Source organism: Manis javanica, chromosome 12 (assembly GCF_040802235.1).
Source record: "Manis javanica isolate MJ-LG chromosome 12, MJ_LKY, whole genome shotgun sequence".
Taxonomy (NCBI): domain Eukaryota; kingdom Metazoa; phylum Chordata; class Mammalia; order Pholidota; family Manidae; genus Manis; species Manis javanica.
In genome coordinates, this window is record NC_133167.1 from 7,569,979 (window position 1) to 7,592,516 (window position 22,538).

Sequence of the window (22,538 nt, forward strand, 5' to 3'; positions counted from 1 at the left end):
ATTCAACTATTCAGCCATAAGAAAGAAACAAATCCTACCATTTGCAACAATATGGATGGAGCTAGAGGGTATTATGCTCAGTCAAATAAGCCAGGCAGAGAAAGACAAGTACCAAATGATTTTCCTCATTTATGGAATATGAAAATAAAGCAAAACTGAAGGAACAAAACAGCAACAGACTCACAAACTCCAAGAAGGGACTAGCGGTTACCAAAGGGGAGGGGTGGGGGAGGACGGGTGGGGAGGGAGGGAGAATGGGATTGAGGGGTATTATAATTGTCACACATGGTGTGGGGGGGATCATGGCGAAGACAGTGTAGTACAGACAAGGCAAATAGTGACTCTGTGGCATCTTACCACCCTGATGGGCAGTGACTGCAATGGGGTAGGGGAGGACACGATAATATGGGTGAATGTAGTAACCACATTGTTTTTTCATGTGAAAGCTTCAAAAGAGTGTATATCAATAATACCTTAATTAAAAAAGAAAATGCAGGGCTCCTGTTGAACATTTAAGATTTCAAAACAGTGACAGCAGAGCATTAAATGAATCCCAGTGGCCTTCTAAGTGTGAGTCGCACATCTGTTGTGAAGCTGGCCTTGCTGCCACCTGAGAGTCGGGATTCCCGATGAAGCACATCTGGCCAGAGATGCCCATCTGCCTTCTTCACAGAGCACAGGCTCCAAGACTTCGCCAGAACTTGGACATGCTTCGACGCTACCACCTGCTGGCCACATCCTGCCACTGTGCCTCCCTTCGGAGAGGAGGACCTTGGGAAGAGTGGGAACAGAAAACAGTCGGGGGGGTAGGGGGGCATCCTATCCAAGGTCACACATGCCACAGCACCCCAATTATGATGGCAGCTACTAACCTGCTGAGCTTGAACCTCTTTGTTTTTACAACCTCACAAAGTAAATAAGATATCCCCATATAGATAAGTTCATTATCTATTTCTAGAACATTTTCATGACATCAAAAAGGGACCCCATACCCATTAGCAGTCACTCCAACCCCCTTCCCCTAGTCCTTGGTAACCACTAATCTCCTTTCTGTCTCTGAAGATTTGCTGATTTTGGATATTTTATGTAAATGGAATCATAAAATGTATGGTATTTTGCATCTGGCTTCTTTTATTGTACTTAGCATAATATTTTCAAAGTTCATCCATACTGTAACATAGATAAGTACTTCATTTCTTTTCATTGCTGAATAATATTCCATTGTATGAGTACATCACATTTTGTTTATCCATTCATTAGTTAATAGACATTTAGGTTGTTTCACTTTTTATTTATTATAAATAATGTGACTATGAACATTCATGTACAGGTTTTTGTATGTCCATCTGTTTTAATTTTCTTAGCTACATATCTAGGAGTGAATTTGATGGATTATATGATAACTCTATGTTTAGCCATTTGAGAACTGCCAGACTGCTTTCCAAAGCAGCTGCACCATTTTACATCCCCCGCAACAGTGTACAGGATTCCAATTTCTCTACATCTTCACTAACACTTGTTATTATCTGACTTTTGATTATAGCCATCCTAGTGGGTGTGAAGATGTATCTCATTGTGGTTTTGATTTACATTTCCCTAGTGACTAATGATGTTGATCATCTTTTTATGTGCTTATTGCTATTTGTATATCTTCTTTGGAGAAATGTCTATTCAAATCTTTTGTCCATTTTTTAATTGGGTGTTTTGTTTTTGTTGTAGAGTTGTAGGAATTCTTTATGTATTCTGGATAGTAATCTCTTATCAGATATATGATTAGCAAATATTTTCACCCATTGTACAGGTTATCTTTTCACTTTCTTGATAATGTCCTTTAAAACACAAAAATTTTTATTTTGCTGAAGTCCAGTGTATCTATTTTTTCTTTTGTTGCCTGTGGTTTTGGTGTTATATCAGAGAAATCATTGTGTACTCCAAGATCAGGAAGAAAGATTATACCTATGTTTTCTTCTAAGAGTTTTATAGTTTTAGCTCTTAGGTTTATGTCACTGATCCATTCTAAGTTAATTTTTGTATGTGGTATGAGATATGAGATAGGTGTCCAATTTCATTATTTTGCATGTGATTATCCAGTTGTCTCAGCACCATTTGTTGAAGAGACTGTTTCCCCCTTGGCACCTTGTCAGAGTCAATTGACCACAAATTTATGGATTTATTTCTGGACTTTAAATCTATTCAGTTGATCTCTGTATTTATCTTTGTGTCAGTACCACAGAATCTTGATTACTGTAGCTTTGTAGTAAGTTTTGAATTCAAAAGTGTGTCCTCCAACTTTGTTCTTTTCCAAGATTGTTTTGGCTATTCTGGGTCTCTTGCATTTTTGTATGAATTTTAGAATAAGCCTCTCAATATCTGCAAAACCAGACAGATGGAATTTTGGTAGGGACTGTGTTGAATCTGTAGATCAATTTGGGAGGTATCTCCATCTTAAAAAAATTAAGCTTCCAATCCATGAAAGAATTTCTTTTAATGATGTTTTATAGTTTCCAGTGTACAGTTTTACACTTCTTTTGTTAAAATTATTCCTAAGTGTTTTATTCTTTTTGATGCTAGTGTAAACAGAACTATTTTCTTAATTTTATTTTTAATTGATCATTGCTATTGAATAGAAAATAACTGATTTTTGCATATTGGTCTAGTATCCTGCCATCTTGGTGAACTTCTCATTAGTGCTAATAGTTTTTTTGTGAATCCAGTTGGATTTTCTATATATAAGATCATGCCATCTGCAAGGAGAGATAGTTTTCTTTCTTCCTTTCTGAAATGGATGACTATACCCCTTAATTACCCTGGATAGCACCTCCTGTACAATGTTGAATGGAAGTGGTGAGAGCAGGCATCTTTGACTTACTGCTGATCTTAGGGGAAACGCTTTCAGTCTCTCACCACTGAGTATGTCATCAGCTGTGGGTTCTTTGCAGATGCCCTTTATCAAACTGAGGAATATTCCTATTTCTTTGTTTTTGTTACGAAAGGGTGCTAGGTTTTGTGAAATGCTTTTTCTGTGTCTATTGAGGTGAGAAGATGGTTTTTGTCCCTTATGGTTGACATATTTTTAGTTATTAATTTTTTCCTTTGTTGAGGCACATACAATAAAATGCACAAATCTTGGTGTACAGCTAGGTGAATTTTGGCATGTGTATACACTCATGTAACCATTCTCAAGATATCAAACATTCTCACTAGTTTCCCCTGCCTTTACCTGCCTCTTTTACCCCTTCACCTCTCTAACACTTTTTTAAAAGCAGTTACCTGTGTAAGGTAGAGGAACAGGGCCCAGGGAAATGGGAGACAGGAGTGTGAGGCTTTTTACTATCTATCCTTTTATTAGTTTTTGGTTCTTGAGTGTATTTCTTTTTTTTTTTTTTTGAGTTGTACTCAGCAAAGATTTATTACAGCAACATACCAAGGATACACAGCGAGATCATAAGGGGAAAAGCTTGAGTGTATTTCTTATTCAAAAAAACAAATTATCTTTTTAAAAATTGTGTTAAAGTAGACATAATATAGAGTTTACCATCTTAAACATTTTTAAGGGTACAATTCAATAGTATTAAGTATATTCATTTTGTTGTACAACTGATCTCCGGAACTTTTTCATCTTGTAAAACTGAAACTCTATACCCATTGAACAGTAATTCCCCATCTTTCCCAGGCTCTGGCAATCACCATTCTGCTTTCTGTTTGTGTGACTTTAACTGTTCTAGATAACTCATATAGAATCATGTAGAAGTTGTCTTCTTGTGACTTGCTTACTTTACTTAGCAGAACATCTTCAAGGTTCGTACGTGTTGTGGCATGTGTCAGAATTTCTTTCTTAAGGCTGAATCATATTCTGTGTATGTGTGTATGTGTGTGTGTGTGTTTCACATTTTATTTATCCATTGATGGACATTTGGAACCTTGTAGCTATTATAAATAACAGCCAAATGTGGCTATTGAACATGGATGTGCAAATATCTTTGAGACCCTGCTTTCAATTGTTTTGGATAAATACCCAGAAGTGGGCTTGCTGGATCATATGGTAGTTCTATTTTTAATTTTTTAAGGAACCTCCATAGCAGCTGCACCACTTTATATTCCCACCAACAGTGCACTAGGGTGATAATTTCTCCCCATCCTCACCAGCACTTGTTTCCCATTTTTTGACAGGAGTGATCCTAATGGGTTTGAGGTATAAATTATCTTTGGAAAGTTCAGATTTCTGAATCTACAAAGCTGAGGTCCATACCCTCATCTACTTTCCTTTCAATCCTCTGCACAGGGCAGACCCCTAGATCCAGGAGGATAACTGGAGGACAGGACAGGAACAGAGGTTGAGGCCCAGGTGGAGGACAGTGGAGATTCAGGAAAAACAGGACCTGGCTGGGAAAGGTGCCCCAGCCCCAGCAAAGTGGCCATGGGCTGGCATTAGGCTGGAGGGCCTGGAAACAGCTGCCTTGTTCTCTAGGGTATATGGGATTGCCACAGTCTCTGGAATACCCGTCAGAGTTCCTAGGATCTCCATGGCTAATCCTGAAGTTCCTCCAATAGCTCTAAGCCGTGTGGGCATTATTCACGGAATCAGCATTTATTAAGCACCAACTGTTTGCTAACGCTGTGCAGAGCCTAAGGTCGGAAGGATGAATTCCACATGTCCTCAAGAATTTCATTGTTGAGTGGGGAGACAGACATTGTGCCTGAGACAAATACTTCACTTGCCCAACCTTAGTCCCCTCTCTGCAGCAGGAAGTGAGTTTTTGGTGGTGCAGAAGTGCTTGGATTTTATCCTGCTGGGTATAAGAAGTCATTGAAAATTTTTTATTGGAATAATGTGTTTGTATCTGTTGATTTAAAACACTGATGTGGCTACCATGTGATAGATTTAGATGGGGGCAAGACTCCTGCCGGGGAGGTGTTGATCCAGGCAGGAACTGATGAAGGCTTGAAGTAAGAGGGAAGAAGCGGAAGAGCAGAGGACACCTGAAGGCCAGGCCTCGCCGAGGGAGAAGGTCCTGCACATCTGAGACAAGGTCTGGCTCTTGCTGGCAGAGCTGGTCTCTGTGTCAGGCACAGGGGTAGGAGAGATGGCAGTTCAGGGTGGGGGAAGAAGCTGAGGTCAGTTTGTGGTGTTCTAAATGTGAGGAGTGTAGGACACCAACAGGGAGGGAGGCATCTGACAAGCCGCTGGGTTACCGAGCCTGGAGCCCAGAAGGACCGCTGCTCTCGGGGGGACCCTGGTTTGGACACAACAGGTGGCAGTCATCCCTGGGAGGTGCAGCCACAGAGGAGGAGCTGTTGCCCCCGCAGAGAGGGTGCCCACCAGAGTGGGGAGGGAGGTATGTAAAGAAGGGAGTTGAGACCACAGGCCAAGGAGGTGACCCCGGGGAAGCATGGCAGGAAGGAGAAATAAAGAGGAAGGAGGGACAGGGGGAGAGTCCCAAGGAAGGTGAGGATGAGAGAAAGAAGCCACAGTGAGTCCAGAAAGATAAGGTCCCGCAGTGTCCTTTGGGCTAACAACCAAGAGGATGTTGGGGGTCCTCACAGATGCGGGCTGGAGCCCTTGCAGGGCCTGAGAAGGACTGGCAGCAACTTTTCTCAACTCTTCCAGTAAGCTTGCTCCATAAAGGACGAAAGAGGGAAGGAGGGGATTGAAAGGGAAAGCGTGGCAGGGAGGTAATGGGTGGGCGCCAGGAGCAGTGGGGAAGGGCTCCTTGGCACCTGAGGCAGAAAGGGTGTCCTCTGAGAGAAGGACTCCTGCATCCCTCGCTCCTTTAGGGAAAAGCTCAGGCCTGGGCCATTTATAACTTAGAAGGTGGGAAGTCAGATTTCTCTGTGGAATAGGAGACAGGGTAACTCCATTGAGAGGGAGTGGAGGAGAGGTGAGGGGCCACTAGAGAGAAGGAGGTGGGACGTCGGTGTGGGGAGATGGAAGTAAGAGCCCGTGAGCCGGTCAGGAGCTCCCGGAAGGCTTTCTGGGCAGCTGCTGAGAGGAGGACTTTCGAAGACCCCTCTCTGTGTCGTTGCAGGGTCTCTCCAGCAGGGCCGCATCTCCTGGATGCTGGCGAAGGGGAGCTGACCTGGGACTGAACTAGGAGGGGAGCAGGGGAGCAGGGGAGCAGGGACACGGAAATCGGGCCCCACCAGGCGGCTTTCCCAGGCTCAAGGCCCTCCTGTCACTGGTGTGGTTGGGGAGCTGAGGGCTGACTTCCCAGTCTCTGAGTTGGCAGATGAAACATCTTAGGCTGTGCAGGGGAAACAAAGGCTGGATTGTTCGGCCCCAGAGCCCTGGAGGCACAGGCTTCCTCACCGCTGGAAACACTAGCCTAAAGGCTGAGGAAGGCCTGGCACCCTTCCTCCCCTCCTCTGGACCCACCGTCTGCTTGGATGCCTTCCCTGGATGCAGCCCTGGTCCCTCCACCATGGCCCCACCTCCACTGGACAGTTTCCAGGGCACCCCAGCCTGAAGGGCAGCAGCTTCCTGCTCAAGCTCCTCATCCCATTCGGCTCCTCAGCAGTCCTTTTGATCTTGTACCCAATTGCCTGCATTAAACCCCCTCCGTTTTAAATACCTGTTGTGATTTTTCTTTGCTGCTTGGAGCCTAACTGAGGTGTTGGGTTCCTGAGGACTGGCTTTGGGAACTGGAGTTAACCCTTCTGAGGGTCTGCAGAATTCTTGCAGTGGGCTGTTGGACCCTCACACTAATGTGAGACCCACGGTGACCAGCTGGGTCTTAGGGCCCAGAAGTGCTCATGTGGTCTGAGGTGCCACAGTGGGCACCTCAGTGCAGACAAGTGCCTTGGGTAGTAGGGCTGGCCAGGCCATGGCAGCAAGGCTGCCAGGCAGTGGCTAGAAGAGGCAGCCAGTGGTTGCTCAAGGCAGTGCCCCTGAGGCTCTGGATGGTCAAAAGCTGGTCAGACCCCCCGCCCCTTGTGAAAACTCAGGGAAAAGAATTAGAGCGATGCCTCCAGTGGATGTGGTGGCCTCACATCTCCCTGCCACACGATCCCTGCTCCGCCTGAGTGTACAGAGCTGTCTCTCAGCTCTGGATCTGGGGACAGCAGGAAGCCCCAGCAGGCCAGGGCAGGTGGGATCACCCTCTACTGGAACTGCCCCCAAAACCCCAAACAAAGCAGCACTTGGGAGAGCATCTCCCCAAATGTGAAAGGCCATGCCCTTGACCCTGTTGTTCTACACTTTAGTATTCTACACATATAATGTGCAAAATAAAGTATGTAAAAAGGTTATTTACTAAGGTAGCTTATAATAGCAAAACATAGGAAACAATCCTAACTGTTCAGCAATGGGGACTGGTTAAATAAATGACCCTTCTGCAGGAGGAACGCTATGTACCTATTAGATGGAACAAGTCCCCTCTGTGTGCACTGGTGTGGAATGAGTTATGAGATAAATCTAGCGAATAGAAGAAAAAAGGCAAGTTTAGAGCAGTATATATAGTATGACTGCATTATATTAAATACAGTAAATACACCTGCTATTTATTTGTAAATGCATTGACTGAATCTGGAAGGATACACAAGTGAGTGCTGCTGGCCCTGTCCTGGGACAAGGTGCCTGTAGGACTGGGAGGGAGGAGTCAATTTACTGTGTACCTTTTTGAACTTTGTACCATGTGTGTGCTTTGCAATTTAACAAATAAAAGAATTCATTTTTAGAAACTAAAAAAAGATCCCCAAAAGGCAGCATTGGAAACAAAGCTCCTACGACTGCATCAATTTGCCCCGCACAGGTCCTGTGGTGCTCATTACAGGTTCGGAATGGGGGACCCTAGTGGCCAGAGAATAAAGCTGGAGTTCTTAAGTTTCTGGACATTTGGGTAGCTGCCCATTTCCTTCCAGAATCTCAGATTTAGAACCCTTGCTGGTGTGGATCAGATCCTTTTTGCCTTATTCTTAGTACTTAGGCATGCCCTTGGAACAGGGAACAAGATTTCCTGCCTTCATTTAATAGATGAAAAACACAGAGGCAGAGAGTCACGTAGTGAAAAGGCACTATTTGATGTTCGTCCGCCCCCATGGTATGCAGGCGCAGGTTCGGATTTGACGATTTCCACTCATTCAAGGTCCAGTGCATTTTGATTCACTCTGAAGGGCATCATTTCATTCAAAGAAAGAATCTGTTCTTCCCTTGTTCTGGCTGTAGGCAATTTGCTTCATCAGGTGCTTACTTACCTTTCATTTTTTATTTATTTTTAGATGCTCTGTTTTTTTTTTTTAATTTCAGCTTTGAGATATAATTTACATATAAAATTGTAAGACATTTAAACTGTACATCATGGCGATTTGCTATCCATATACGTTGTGAAAGGATTCCCTCAACTAGTTAATCCACACACCCATCACCTCACATATTTATCATTTTTTTTGGTAAGAACATTTAAGTTTTACTTTCTTGGCAATTTCAATTATATAATACATTATTACATATGATATATTAATGTGTATATCCATTATGTTTATATTAATAATATAAATATTAACTCTAGTCATCCTGTTATATATTAAATTCTCAGACCTTATTTAGCTTATCACTGGAAGTTTGTACCCTTTTACCAACCTCTCCCTATTTCCCCCAAACCCAGCCCCTGGCAACCACTTTTCTACTCTTGTATGCATTTTGATTTTTTTTTTTTAAGATTCTACATATAAGGCATACCATGCAGTATGTGTTTTTGTCTGGTGTATTTCACTTAGCATAATGCCTCAAGTTCCGTCCACGTTATTGCAAATGGCAGGATGTTCTTCTTTTTCACAGCTGAGTAACATTCCATTGTATACATACACACATCTTCTTTGTCCACTCATATGGATGGACACTTAGGCTGTTTCCAGAGCTTGGCTATTGTAAATAATGCTGCAATAAACATGGGAGGGCAGATATTTTTTGATGTCTTGTTTTCATTTCCATTGGATATACCCAAAAGAGGGATTGTTGGATCATATGGTGGTTCTATTTCTGATTTTTTGTGGAACCTCCCTAGTCTACATAGTGGCTGCACCGATTTACATTTCCTTACACACCTTTTAATTCAACCCTTTGGAATTGAAGAAAGTGTCCCATCGTTTTATCCGGCCACTTGATGTTCAGTAAACTCCCACCCCTTCTTCTTTACCTTTCCTTTTAGAAAACAGCCTCCTCGTCTTCCAAAAGAATCCAGCAAATAGGAATTACTGTGATTCTCATGCCCACCCTCCATTCATTGAGTGGATATTACTGAGCATCTTTTATGTACCAGGCGGTGTCTGTGCACTTAGGAGGTACTTACTGAGCCAGGCTGACAGCGAGCACCGCACCCCTGCCCCCCTCCTACCACCCCACCTGCCTGCCAGCCTGCTATGATCCGGCTTACACTTACTGTGTGTGACACAAGCACTCTTACCTTACTCTTAAATTGGTCTGGACCAAGGGGTGGCCCCCAAGAATCCTTCCTCACTAAATCTTGTCCTCTTGTTTCTTTTCTCACTTTTCAATTGTCCTTCCACCTGCTCCCTCCTCATAGGTTATAAGAATTATCACTTTCCTCCTCCAGGTGCATGGGTAGGGCCATCACGCCTCCCAGGAGTGCCTCCTACAAGGGGATCCTGCACCCAGCACTGCCGCTGAATATTTATGAATATAAATATATTCTCCCATACTGTAGGATGCCTTTTTGTTCTGATGGTGTCCTTTGCTGTACAGAAGCTTTTTAGTTTGATACAGTCCCACTTGTTCATTTTTGCTTTTGTTTCTCTTACCAGGGAGATATGTTCATGAAAAAGTTGCTCATGTTTATATTCAAGAGAGTTATGCCTATGTTTTCTTCTAAGAGTTTAATGGTTTCATGACTTACATTCAGGTCTTTGATCCATTTCGAGTTTACTTTTGTGTGTGGAGTTAGACAGTGATCCAGTTTCATTCTCTTACATCTAGCTATCCAGTTTTGCCTCCCCATTTCTTCTTTTACCTAAATGCTTCATGCTTCACTTAATAATTTCCACCACTTCTTGTGTCAAGCAACGATGTTGGTCATGTGAAACCTTCATAATAAGATTGTATATCAATGATACCTTAATTTAAAAAAGAAAGGCATTCCCCACCTGTCCAGTGAGAAGTGCCACCAGAGACTTCCTATCACATCACTTTAATTGAGTGCCCTTAATGTAGTTTTCACTATCTGGCATTTTTCTGGACTGTTTCTTGTCTGTCTGCTCCCTCCCAGCCATGAGAATGCAGACTTTGTTTTCTATTGTATCCCTGGGATACAATCTTATTATGAAGGTTTCACATGAGCAACATCGTGGTTTCAATATTCACCCATATTATCAAGTACCCCCCGACCCCACCACCCCATTGCAATCACTGTCCATCAGCATAGTAAGATGCTACAGAGTCATTACTTGTCTTCTCTGTGCTATACTGGGAGAAGGCCTCTTAAGAGGTGATATGAACTGAGATCTGAATAACAAGGAGCCACTATGCCAGTAGTTCTAGAATTCATCCCTGTCACTCCCATCATGCCCACTGCTCATCCCTGCAGCCTCATCCCAAGAAAGCCTAAGTTTGCCAAACTGCTTGGAAATACCAGGGGTCTTAATCCCACCATGACTTGGCTCATGATGTTTTTTCTGTCGCCTGTCACCCAGTGTCTCCTTGGCCCCCATCCCAGAGTTTAAAACATGAACCTCTAAAGAGGTTCTCCAGATGACCAGAAAGCAGGGTACAGACCACAGAATTGTCCCCAGCCTCTTGCCTGATCAGAGAACCCTGGTGAGTAGTTGTGGGTTTTCTATACACTCAGCCCCAGGAGTGTTCTAGTAAGAATCGCAGAGTAACTTAAGTGCTCACAAGAATCCTCATGGGCCCTTGTTAAAATACAAAATCCTGAGCCCCAACCCAGATGTCTTTAATTAGAATTTCCAGAGGTCATTCTGAACATCAGTTCAGTTGGGGAAATACTGTTATAGCCGAAAGTCTCCTGGTTTTGTAGAAACATTTAGGTACCATATGCCCAGGATATTAGGCAGGTTCTAAACTGAAGTGCTCTTCGTTAAACTTGGCACCCAGTAAGGTTTGCCCAGTGATCCATCTGAATAATTGGCAAAAACATAATACAAAAAATCTCCTGTACCAGAGGGGACCTTTCCTTAGACTCTTTTGACCTGACTTCAAACCACATTTTAATGTGTTTTAGTCCCCAATCAAAAAGGGGACTTTGAGTAGTCATAGGACCGACTCTGATCGACCTGTCTCCTTACTCGTTACAACTCTCCATGCCTGTTCCCACTGGGAGATAACCTAGCACATGTTACTTGAGATTAAATGTGATGTTTGTGCATTACTCACAGTGCATCTCACAAGTGCACGCAACTATCTTTATTATCACCACGCAGGAGGCAGCTTTGGGCGCGTGACCCGGGAGAGAATCACCGGCAGACGGGGGAATTGTGTGGCCCCCGATTAGTTGGTGGGCTCGGGAGCTGAGGTGGGCCACCGACGCGGGCCTTGTGAACCTTGTGGTCCCTGAATTTACGGGTTCTTGGGCTCCTAAGCAGGGAAGCAGGATCGAAGGGCTACTTCCACGGTCGTTGAGTGGTTCACTGTAGAGTGAGGGCCGAGGCCGTGCGTGGAGCCGCTCGAGTCCATAGGACTCGTAAAGTTTGAGTGTCCCAAACCGCCTGCACCCACCGCCCGAGAAGCGGTACGCGCGCGCCAAAAAAATGTCCGTCCCACGGCGCAGGCGCCGCGAGTGCGGACCGCGGAGGGGCACTTCAGGAACCGCGAGGACACGGACCAATCAGCGCTGGCCTTGCACAAAGCTAGTCCAGCCTCCAGGGCGCCGCCATCGAATCCCCTCCCCCTCCTCTTTCCGCCTCAGCCCTCCCACTCCAGCTGCGCCCCGCCCCGCGCCATTCTTGGTAGAGGCTCGCTATTGGCTCAATCGATAGGCGCAAACTCTGGTTGGTCGAGATAGAGTCACGAGGGTGTCATCGTCGCCTTTCCAGAGGCGATTACTGGGCAGGCTCAGTCTTTCGCCTCAGTCTCGAGCTCTAGCTGGTAGCCAAGCGTACCCGCTCCGAGGTCCTCAGTATCGGCGGTCGCCATCGACGTTGCTTCGGTTCCCTTGGGCTCATCTGCGCCACTCGGCCGCCACACACTCCGCCCTCACAAGCCGCCATCATGGTGAAGCTCGCAAAAGTAAGAAACCTTGCCTGCGCAAGCACGGACGTTTGAGGCCTGCTTTGCGAGGAGCGCGCGCGCGGCGCCGCGAGGAGGGCCCGCGCGCCGTCCCGGGCGCGTTCGAGGGCGCCATGCTGCGGGAAGTCTCGCGCGATTGGTGAGGGGGGGAGGTCTCGCGGTGCTTTGCTACGTGGTGGCGAGGTGAAGAGCTTCGGCAGGTGCTGCGGAGGGCTCGCGTGGCGGGGAAAGAGTAAGGAGGGCCAGATCGCGGGGAGGGGGCCTAGGCCTCGGGGTGGAGAGTGAGGTAAAACTCCTGCGACGCGCACGGGTAGGGCCCCGCCTCCTGACGCATGTGCCGCGGCGCACGGCCCGCCACGTGAGCCCCGCGGCTGGTGAGTCCTGGCCTCCAGAGGGGACCGGGCCGTGAGGCGGGCAGCGGCGGGGTGGCTTTAGTCTGAGGCTCGGCGGCCTACTACTCTCTCTTCCGGCCAGGCGGGCAGATACGAGGTGCGTTTCGGCAGGAGGCCCGGCCTCGTGCTTTCTTAGCTTCGCTCGCGCACGTGGTGGACCGCTAGGTACCCCCACGTGGCTCCGCGAGGTCTGGAAGGGGAGGAGTGGTTTCCATGGGTAGAAAAAACGAGACCAGAGATGGTGATAAGGTGTGTGTTTATTTAAAAAAAATTTTTTTCAGTGGTTGTCTTATTAAAGATTATCACCTGAATTTGAATTCGGACGGGAGTAGCAGAGTAAGGTGCCATAATTTACCAAAAGCTTCTTAAAGGTACTTTTACCCCTAATGAAGGGCTGTGGATTGTTGGGACCGTTAAAATTGTCCACTTGTAAGCTAGTGAGAAGTAAAAAATCGAGCGTGATGCAGTTATTGGCTCTGGATGTAAAGCTGAAAAAAACCGTTCTGTTTAACGAATCAAAAGGGAAAAGATTTTTTTCCTTCAAATTCCTTTTCATCCCAGGGTGTTTTGTAAACCCGACAAAAGATACGTGGGATGAAAAGTGTATTCTAAGGAAAATGACTCTACCGTAAAGAATAATGGCAAATATGAATGATCTGGAATGTTGGAGGTGTAATGTGCTAATAAGTATCTTATTTTAGGCTGGTAAAAATCAAGGTGACCCCAAGAAAATGGCTCCTCCTCCAAAGGAGGTAGAAGAAGATAGTGAAGATGAAGAAATGTCAGAAGAAGAAGAAGATGAGAGCAGTGGAGAAGAGGTAATTATACACAGCTTAACGCAGAACTAAGAGTTAAAATAGGTGGTATTGGGTATCTGAAAATGCTGGCAAAGATAAGATATATGACCTGTTCTAATGGTTAAGTGTTTAAAGAGCTCTTCGTTGGCAATACCGGAAAAGGTGAGTATTTTGAGTGAGTTGCAGAGAAAACTCGAGTTTTCACGTGCCGTCTTCAGGTCCTGGTGTGTTATGTTGTGTTGAATCATTACGTTTTTTCCAGTTTCGGCATGTTAGCCCCAAATCCTGCGTGAGGAAACAGCCTGGGCAGTTTAGCTGTCCAGTAAGTGGCAGATCTGAGCATATTAGCATCTGAAGTTAGCATCACCACATTCGTTTCCCAGCCTCCAAGCTGGATTGTTCATTGTATATGAGCTTTGTGATTCTGTTATTGGTGACTTTAGGTGTGGATTGAGGTTTGCCACCTCCTTTTGTGTTAATGTTGACAGTGGCTTTGAGCATGACTTAAATGTAGATAATGATGTTTTTTATTAAGCCAACATACCCAGTCTGCTTTGTATTAATTTTGCATAGATTGACAGTCTTGCCTATTTGATCATTTTATCCCTGGTCCTAAGAATGAATAATTTTCAGTGGACTTTATTCTACCACCCACTGTAAGAGCCCTGTGTGATTTAATAAGTCACCACATAGAGCTTTCTATGTACAAGACTTGAAGGCAGTACATATATCAACCCATAATCCTTCAAAACAGTATATAAGGGTGGTGCAGTTAACCATTATCAGATAAGGAAATAAAAGGCGGAGGCTTAAGATTTAAAACCTTGTATAAGGCTTCACAGTGGCAGGTGGTATCCAGTCTATCTTCAGGGTCCGTGTAAGGGTGTCCTACTTTAAAATACGAGGTGCAGGAATTCGGGGGTATTTGAATTGCTGAGGGGTTCCTATGCTTACATATTTGAGGGCAGATTTCATGGGTAAGCAAGAGGACATGTGACATGACTGCAGTTTAAGATGGCTAGCATATTTAGTGCATGTGGTCTTGAGCCAGAACCAGTGCCCGAATTTCGTACTCATTCATGGGATCAAGGCTCTCTTTTGGGGTTTGCAGACAGACTTAGGTCTTTTTTTTTTTCATTATCTTTGAGGTTATCATCCCGCAGAAAAAAGGCAAGAAAGCTACCACAACTCCAGCAAAGAAGGTGATGGTTTCTCCAACAAAAAAGGTTGCAGTTCCCACACCAGCCAAGAAGGCAATCGTTACCCCTGGCAAAAAGGCAGCCCCTGCACCAGCCAAGAAGACCGCTATGCCAGCCAAAGCAGTAGCAACACCTGGCAAGAAGGGAGCCACACCAGCCAAAGCATTGGTAGCAACTCCCGGTAAGAAGGGAGTAGCTACACCAGCCAAGGGGGCAAAGAATGGTAAGAATGCCAAGAAGGAAGACAGTGATGAGGAAGATGATGATGACAGTGAAGAGGAGGATGAAGATGAGGATGAAGATGAGGACGAATTTGAGCCAGTAGTTATCAAAGCTGCAGCTGCCGCCCCTGCCTCCGATGATGAGGAGGATGATGAGGACGAGGATGACGACGACGAAGAGGAGGATGACGACGACGACGATGAGGAGGATGGTAATGCACGTGCTTTGTCGTTCTTGGGCTCTTCTTTATGTGAGGTGTGTTGGGGTGAGGTTTTGGGAGCGGTGCGTAGCATTCCTTCCATGACCACATGGGCTTAGCTTAATGTCCTTCTGGGGATTTTCTGGACCGTTTGTGGCACACTAGACTTAATATCCATGAACGTTTGCCTGCCGCTGAGAAAATACTTAGAGTGGCATTATGTGGAATATTTTTTGTGACGCAGAATTTTGCTTCAAGTGGTCTGTTCTTGGCATAGCTACTCAACACAGTGGCATTGACAGGGTTATAGTTCCCTTCATTTTTGGATTTTGTGGCTTCTCTTCTAGACTCTGAAGAAGAAGCTATGGATATGACACCAGCCAAAGGGAAGAAACCACCTGCAAAAGCAGTTACTGTGAAGGCCAAGAGCACAGCTGAGGATGAAGATGACGACGATGAGGATGAGGAGGACGATGAGGAGGAGGACGATGATGAAGATGATGATGAGGAGGAGGAGGAGGAGGAAGAAGAGGAGGAAGGTAATTTAGATTCTGAAGTGCATTGACTTGAGTTTTGTTTAAAGGAGGCACGTGAATATGTGTGGCTACTCATGTGTGACAGATTGTTTGAAATCTTATCCAGAACCTGTCAAAGAAGCACCTGGAAAAAGAAAGAAAGAAATGGCCAAACAGAAAGCAGCCCCTGAAGCGAAGAAACAGAAAGTGGAAGGTGACAGTGGGATTGGGACTGGGGTATGGTGCCCGGTAGCACAAGTGATGAGCAAACGAAGGGACTTAATGCTGAGCCCTGATGTCACACAGTGTACTGATGTGCTGCATGTAGAAATTCTGTTGGAAATTAGGTTTATTTTATAGACCAATGTGCATTCATGTTTTTGTACAGCCACAGAGCCAACTACATCTTTCAATCTTTTTGTTGGAAACCTGAACTTCAGCAAGTCTGCTCCTGAATTAAAAACGGGTATCAGTGACCTTTTTGCTAAAAATGATCTTGCTGTTGTGGATGTCAGAATTGGTGTGTCCAGGTAAGTATGGGGGAGTTGGCCATGGTGCTGCTGCTGCATTACTCCTGGGTCCACTCATGCGTTTTCCCTCCCCCCTTTTTTTTAGAGCTTAAATGGGAGTTTGTAAATGCTTTCAAAGACTAGAGTTTAATGAATTAAGTCATTATCAAATTGTAAAACCCCCAAAATTTGAAGTTTCCATAATCTTCCTTAACTTTTGATATGGCCCAAAAATTTTAAAGACTTAAAAAGGTATTTGATGTTTCTATTAGAAATATCTAGTCATTAGGTCTGAATAGCCATAATGGTAAAAGCTTTTAACCAGACAGGATTCTCCTTAGTGCTTAAACAGGTTCTTTTGTTAGCTATTATTAGTTGTTAAGAGCAGTGAAGCTAACAAAGACCTCAAAGGGTGAACTTGAATCTGGTCGTCCCTACTTGGAGCCTTGACTTATGTTAATACTGTAGGTGCTTTTTTACTTAATCCTCTTTTGCGCTCCCAGACTGTTAACCGCTCAACCAGAATGCATGTTACTTGGCCAACTTTTCACCTGTGCTTTTACCTTCGTCTTAAAGGAAGTTTGGCTATGTGGATTTTGAATCTGCTGAAGACCTGGAAAAGGCTTTGGAACTTACTGGTTTAAAAGTCTTCGGCAATGAAATTAAACTAGAGAAACCAAAGGGGAAAGACAGTAAGAAAGGTGAGTAAGGCCTCAGGTAATTTGCAGTACTGATAAGCAGCTTGCTAATGGTTCTGTACCTGGGTTAAAGTGGACTTGAGTAGTCAGCCAAGGTAGTTTCTTTTTCCCTTGGTTTCTCCCTAATGTTGTGAGTAGTAAGTGGGTTAGAATGTTAAAGGTTTACAGGGCCTGGCACTGCTTGCTGGTGTCAAAAATTCTTGGGTCAGGCAAGCAGAGGTAGACATCCTCAAAAAAAAAAAAAGAACGGTTAATACAGAGTAGGCCTTTCCTTAATGAAAGTAGATTGGATCACTATAACTCTTGTTGTATCGTCACCTTTTCTCTATATACTTAATGCTTCAAAGTGTGTTCATGATTTTTGTATTTAATTGAAAAATACTGAGCACCTATTCTAGGTTGAACTCTAAGTATCCCAACTCAGTGTGACTTCAGTTTTCATGGCAGCTGTTTTTGCACTGTTGCATCGCCATACTAGCCGAGTGCTTTGTATATACATATGCTTTCAAATTACTAAAACAATTTTTCCATTCGTCAGTTTTTGATGATGTTTGAGGAATTGGGGTCATTTAGGCCATCCAGCTTTTTTTTTTTTAAACCTAGATCGAGATGCAAGAACACTTTTGGCTAAAAATCTGCCTTACAAAGTTACTCAGGATGAATTAAAAGAAGTGTTTGAAGATGCTGTGGAGATCAGATTAGTCAGCAAGGATGGAAAGAGTAAAGGGTATGTTTTATTATCTATCGGAATGTTACGAGTTTTAACAAGATTAATGTACTTGCTTGATCTGTAAAAGAAATGATCCAGTTTTCATTTGGGGCAAATGAACAACCTATAACCTATACTTTGATTTCTCATCTATAGGGTGGAGATAAGTTAATTCATAGTGATTTTTAAAGATGGGCTGTTACAAAGAACTGTGAAGTGTGCCTGGGTTATAAGTGCTTTTTTTATTAAGTAATAGTTATGCAGTGAGGTGGGGTTACCATGAACAGTTTTTCTGTAAGTATTGGGCAAACTAGTGGGAGAAATTTTAATTGAAAAGTGGAAGATGGCAGAAGCCTCAGACATTTCAGTCAGTATAAAACAGGATATTTTTATGTAGTCATCTGAAACACTCATTGCTGAGGTTAAAATATTTGTGTTAAAGAATATGGTTTTTAGAAACAAGTTAACTTTTTTTCTCTATTGTAGGTTTGCTTATATCGAATTTAAGACAGAAGCTGATGCAGAGAAAACCTTGGAGGAAAAGCAAGGAACAGAAATAGATGGGCGATCTATTTCCCTTTACTATACTGGAGAGAAGGGTCAAAGTCAAGACTTCAGAGGTGGAAAAAATAGCACTTGGAGTGGTAAGAATTTAGAAGCTTCCTACAAGGTCCAGAATTGATGGAGGGAAATCCTTTGCATCTTTGTACTTTATTAAGTTGGTTGATTGGATGTAGCTGTAGATAAGCAAATCATCTATTTGTAGTAGTTTGTGAGAGCTATATGAAATGACTTCACATTAGAATGTAGACAAATCAACTAGAGTTCCACAGGCATCGTCAGCTTGTTCCCCCCTAGGCCCAAGCACACATGTTCTTAAACAAGGTACAGCTGTGACTGAAGCTGTTTCAGGGTCTTCATTTACATTTTTTCATTTGTAGGTGAATCAAAAACTCTAGTTTTAAGCAACCTCTCCTACAATGCAACAGAAGAAACTCTTCAGGAAGTATTTGAGAAGGCAACTTTTATCAAAGTGCCCCAGAACCAAAATGGCAAATCTAAAGGGTAAAGTGATTACTATCTTTTGTTGTCATATATGGGCTATAAAACTGTCCCGCACAGGTCTTAAAAAAAAGTGTAAAATGATGTGTTCCTGCATATTAGAAGATGAATCATTTTAGCTACACAAATTGGTAACATCATTTAAATACTTGCTTGAGGTAAAAGGCTCGGTATCATACGATAGAGAAGTCATGTTCTTGGTAATTTACTCTAGGTATTGACTTCATTCTCAGGTATGCATTTATAGAATTTGCTTCATTCGAGGATGCTAAAGAAGCTTTAAATTCCTGTAATAAAAGGGAAATTGAGGGCAGAGCAATCAGGCTGGAGTTGCAAGGACCCAGAGGATCCCCTAATGCAAGAAGCCGTAAGTTGCTATTACCTGAGTGTTGTGGTTTAGGGGATAGCCCTCCTTAATACTCTGCTTGAACTCTTTTTTAATGTGTTTTTTTCTGTTGCTGCTGAGTGAGCAGTGTTGGATATGATGATTGATTATCTGAGAAATAATTGATGAAATGTCAAGAAAATTCCTCTAGATAGTCAAGTTCTGATCCAGCTTTTCTCTGAGCAGCAAAATTGGCCCATGGTTTACTGCCCTATATGGTGATTGTAGCTGCCTGCTTTAGGATTATTCTCTTACTTGTTTGAAATGCTGCTCTGCTTTCCATAAAAGATCCCAAGGTACAGGATTTCCATGCTCTGGTGATCAATGTAAACTTGAGATGGTGGTTGATGGGTGCTGTTTTTAATAAAGCACTAGTGGGCTGAATTGCGTTTCTCATACGATTTAGGTTAGAGGCTAGCTTCTGCTCAGCATTCTTGGCCAGTGATCATACACTGCATGTTAGGGCAAGGCTTGTACCTGGTTATTATGCATTGTGACTTTAAGTAATGTGTACAAATTTTCATTTTTCTTCTCAGAGCCATCCAAAACTTTGTTTGTCAAAGGTCTGTCTGAGGATACCACAGAGGAGACATTGAAGGAGTCATTTGATGGCTCTGTTCGTGCAAGAATAGTCACCGACCGGGAGACTGGGTCCTCCAAAGGGTAAGATGCAGAAAATGTACAGCGGCTATAGGGCACAAACCTCCCATCTGACATGTCTTCTCAATGAGCTCCTTTCTGTCAATAAGTGGCAGTTTATGGATTCGCACGAGAAGAAGAGACAATTCACAGAGCTAGCATTATTTTGCCTTCTGTCTTCACAGAGGTACATTCTGCTGTTTTGTGGGACATCTGGTGTTGAAGCTGTCTGTAAATATAAAACCAGTTTCAACTTTACATAGGGAGCTACTGTCACTTGGGCCTGTTCTCAGTGAAGCCAGGCTACTTTCTGTCAAACGACTAATGGGAGGTTAACTTTGGCTCTTGTTCAGTGTGTTTGCTTTATAGTGGACAGTGTCATTTGGTATTTCAGGTTTGGTTTTGTAGACTTCAACAGTGAGGAAGATGCCAAAGCCGCCAAGGAGGCCATGGAAGATGGTGAAATTGATGGAAACAAAGTTACCTTGGACTGGGCCAAGCCCAAGGGCGAAGGTGGCTTCGGGGGCCGTGGTGGAGGCAGAGGCGGCTTTGGAGGACGAGGTGGTGGCAGGGGAGGAAGAGGCGGATTTGGTGGCAGAGGCCGGGGAGGCTTTGGAGGTAAGGAGGATGAGGGGCTACTTGAGCATCTGCAGTGGACACCACGTGGCACGTGCACTTCAGAACCTGTCCAAGCTGAAGAAAGGTTCCCACATTTAGTCCCCAAGTTGTCTTAGTGATGGGGGCAGGACTCCTGGCACCCCTGTGCCCGTTCTTCAGTGATGTCTTCTCGTTGCAGGGCGAGGAGGCTTCAGAGGAGGCAGAGGAGGAGGAGGAGACCACAAGCCACAAGGAAAGAAGACGAAGTTTGAATAGTTCCTTCTGTCCCTCTGTCTTTCCCTCTTCCATTTGAAAGAAAGGACTCTGGGGTTTTTACTCTGTTACCTGATGAATGACAGAGCCTTCTGAGGACATTCCAAGACAGTATACAGCCCTGTGGTCTACTTGGAAATTTGTGTAGATGACATTTCAAGGGAGTTAACCCTGTTGGTTTTGACTGGATATTCATATAAACTTTTTAAAGAGATGAGTGATAGAGCTAACCCTTATCTGTAAGTTTTGAATTTATATTGTTTCTTCCCATGTACAAAACCATTTTTTTCCTACAAATAGTTTTTGTTGTTTTTGTTTTTTGCGTTGGGGGGTGTAAAGGAAAGCAGACTGTTTTACTATGATTTTTGCTTCAGCAACTTTGGGACAAATTAAAAGTCCTAAACTCTGGTGCCAGACTTGTACTTCTAGTGTGTTTCTCCTGGAATGTCACTGAAGGTGACAGCAAAGGCAGAGCCAGATCTGCTCCAGGTCCACCCCACCCAGTGGCAATGCTTGATACATTAGTCAAGTGTCCCAGCCACAAGTTTCAGTGAAGTGGCTGGTGAGGTGACCAGCTTATGCAGCCCAGAGAGCCTTGCTGGAACCCTGCTGTGGCTTCCCCCACGTGGAGCAGGCATGAGGATCCGATGTTTGGAAAAGTGCAGGAGCACATGGGGCAGCCTCCCTAGACAAGCACAGGGTATGGCTTCTGTCATTGGCCGTGACTAATGGAATGGGTGCTCGTGGAATGGACCAGTGGAGGCTTTTGGGCTGTGAACCTGGGGAGGAAACTCCTGAAATAGTAGATGGACCTGGTATTTAGTAAGTCCTCCAGCACCAGAACCCTCCAGTTGAACTGTCAAGAAAGGCGTTTAGGTTTGCACTATGCGTATATTCATTGTTATCTGATGGATGAAGCATTCTCTGTTCCCCATCTCTACGTCAAATACAAGTTAAAGGCCATATAAACAGTGCTCTGCACCATGCAGAGCTGAGATTTTTAAGCCTAGGAAGGCAATTAATTCCAAAAGCCCGTGGACCCTTAACTGCCTGTTAGAACCAGACAGGTGAAAGTGCCAAATCAGGATGATAAACTGGCAGCATTCAATAAACATCAAAGGCAGCCAAAAGAAAGGATATGTGAATAGAGAGGACTGAACACATTATCGAGGGCAGATCATACTGTCCCAAACTGGATTCTGAAAAGGGGCTTGTGATATTGGATTTGGGGTTTCTTGGGACCCATCAAAGGGCGGCTCTGTGGCCTTTAAGAAGTGGGTGCATGTGCTGATAGCTTTGCTCGATTCCTGGCAGGGCTGTGGGTTTAAGTAGTCTTTAAAATACCTGTTTAACCTCCCTGGAACATGAAATAGGATTGCCTCTAGCTTAGACCTGGAACAGCCTGTGGCTCACTCAGTGCTTTGATGGCTTGATTTAAATGATTCTGGTGGTTTCCCTCTTGGAGGGCACAGCAGAGTCCTGTGCCTGATGGCCTGCCAGCAGCGCCATTGCAGGAGTCCTTGGCTCCTAGAGTGTAGGACCTGCATTGAAATGGGTATGAACTTGAAACCACCCTGCTCCTGCAGATTCCTTTAGTAACTGCCAGGCATTTACTGCAGCTCCTCTAAACCTGCTGTGGGGCAACACAAGAACAGAAAATGAGGGTTCTGATGCCCTTTCGTCCTATTCCAGGTAGCCTTGTTACTGAGTGTTGAAACCAGAGGTATTCTGCTGACTTCCTATGGAAGCAAGATGAGGATGGAGGGTGGTTACTCTGCAGGGCCAGAGAGGAGAGCTGGGGCTTGCATTTAGGGACCAAAGTTGTGCAAACATCTTTATCCTAAACCATGTTTCCAGTCTGGTTTCTGATTTAGTGTGATAGGTGTGCAGCCATTTTAGAAAAGCAGTTCTTCAAATGGTTGTCACCACTTCTGTTATTCTTCCAGCAGGTGGCAGCACATCCACAAGGATGTGGAGGCCTGATGGAGATGTCTAGGTGGAAGCCTGGAGATTGAAATTTCAGGCCACTGGTCTTGAATTCCAAACACCCTTCGATTTAAGTGATAGGGCTTGGAATCTGCAGAAAGGCCACTCAGCACATATGCTGAGGAATCCCCAGAAAAGTGGATACCGTTTGTGTCAAAGAATG

At 44.3% G+C, this 22,538-nt stretch overlaps 1 protein-coding gene, 1 long non-coding RNA gene and 3 other non-coding genes across 7 annotated transcripts in view; all 5 read left to right on the forward strand.

Moving 5' to 3' along the window:
- Positions 1 to 6,560, forward strand: part of LOC108389741 (uncharacterized) — a 32,599-nt gene extending 26,039 nt beyond the window's left edge. For 2 of the 3 annotated variants that reach the window (XR_012123465.1, XR_012123464.1), the window contains one exon: positions 4,881 to 6,560. This is a non-coding gene — a long non-coding RNA (uncharacterized lncRNA). The remainder of the gene's footprint in view (positions 1 to 4,880) is intronic. The other variant, XR_012123466.1, reaches the window with a different exon arrangement.
- Positions 6,561 to 11,999: 5,439 nt separating this feature from the next.
- Positions 12,000 to 20,797, forward strand: NCL (nucleolin). Its single transcript, XM_017679749.3, has 14 exons — positions 12,000 to 12,193; positions 13,287 to 13,403; positions 14,531 to 15,014; positions 15,350 to 15,541; positions 15,645 to 15,731; positions 15,906 to 16,047; positions 16,603 to 16,727; positions 17,328 to 17,451; positions 17,920 to 18,077; positions 18,375 to 18,498; positions 18,729 to 18,862; positions 19,417 to 19,543; positions 19,914 to 20,137; positions 20,316 to 20,797. The coding sequence occupies exons 1-14, from the start codon at positions 12,176 to 12,178 to the stop codon at positions 20,390 to 20,392; spliced, it is 2,133 nt and encodes a 710-aa protein (XP_017535238.3). The 5' UTR covers positions 12,000 to 12,175; the 3' UTR covers positions 20,393 to 20,797.
- Positions 15,769 to 15,836, forward strand: LOC118968239 (small nucleolar RNA SNORD82). The gene has a single exon (XR_005055796.1). It is a non-coding gene; the product is annotated as a small nucleolar RNA SNORD82 (small nucleolar RNA).
- On the forward strand, positions 18,972 to 19,051 carry LOC118968231 (small nucleolar RNA SNORD20). The gene has a single exon (XR_005055788.1). It is a non-coding gene; the product is annotated as a small nucleolar RNA SNORD20 (small nucleolar RNA).
- On the forward strand, positions 19,598 to 19,734 carry LOC118968237 (small nucleolar RNA SNORA75). Its single transcript, XR_005055794.1, has one exon. It is a non-coding gene; the product is annotated as a small nucleolar RNA SNORA75 (small nucleolar RNA).
- Positions 20,798 to 22,538: the final 1,741 nt, after the last annotated feature.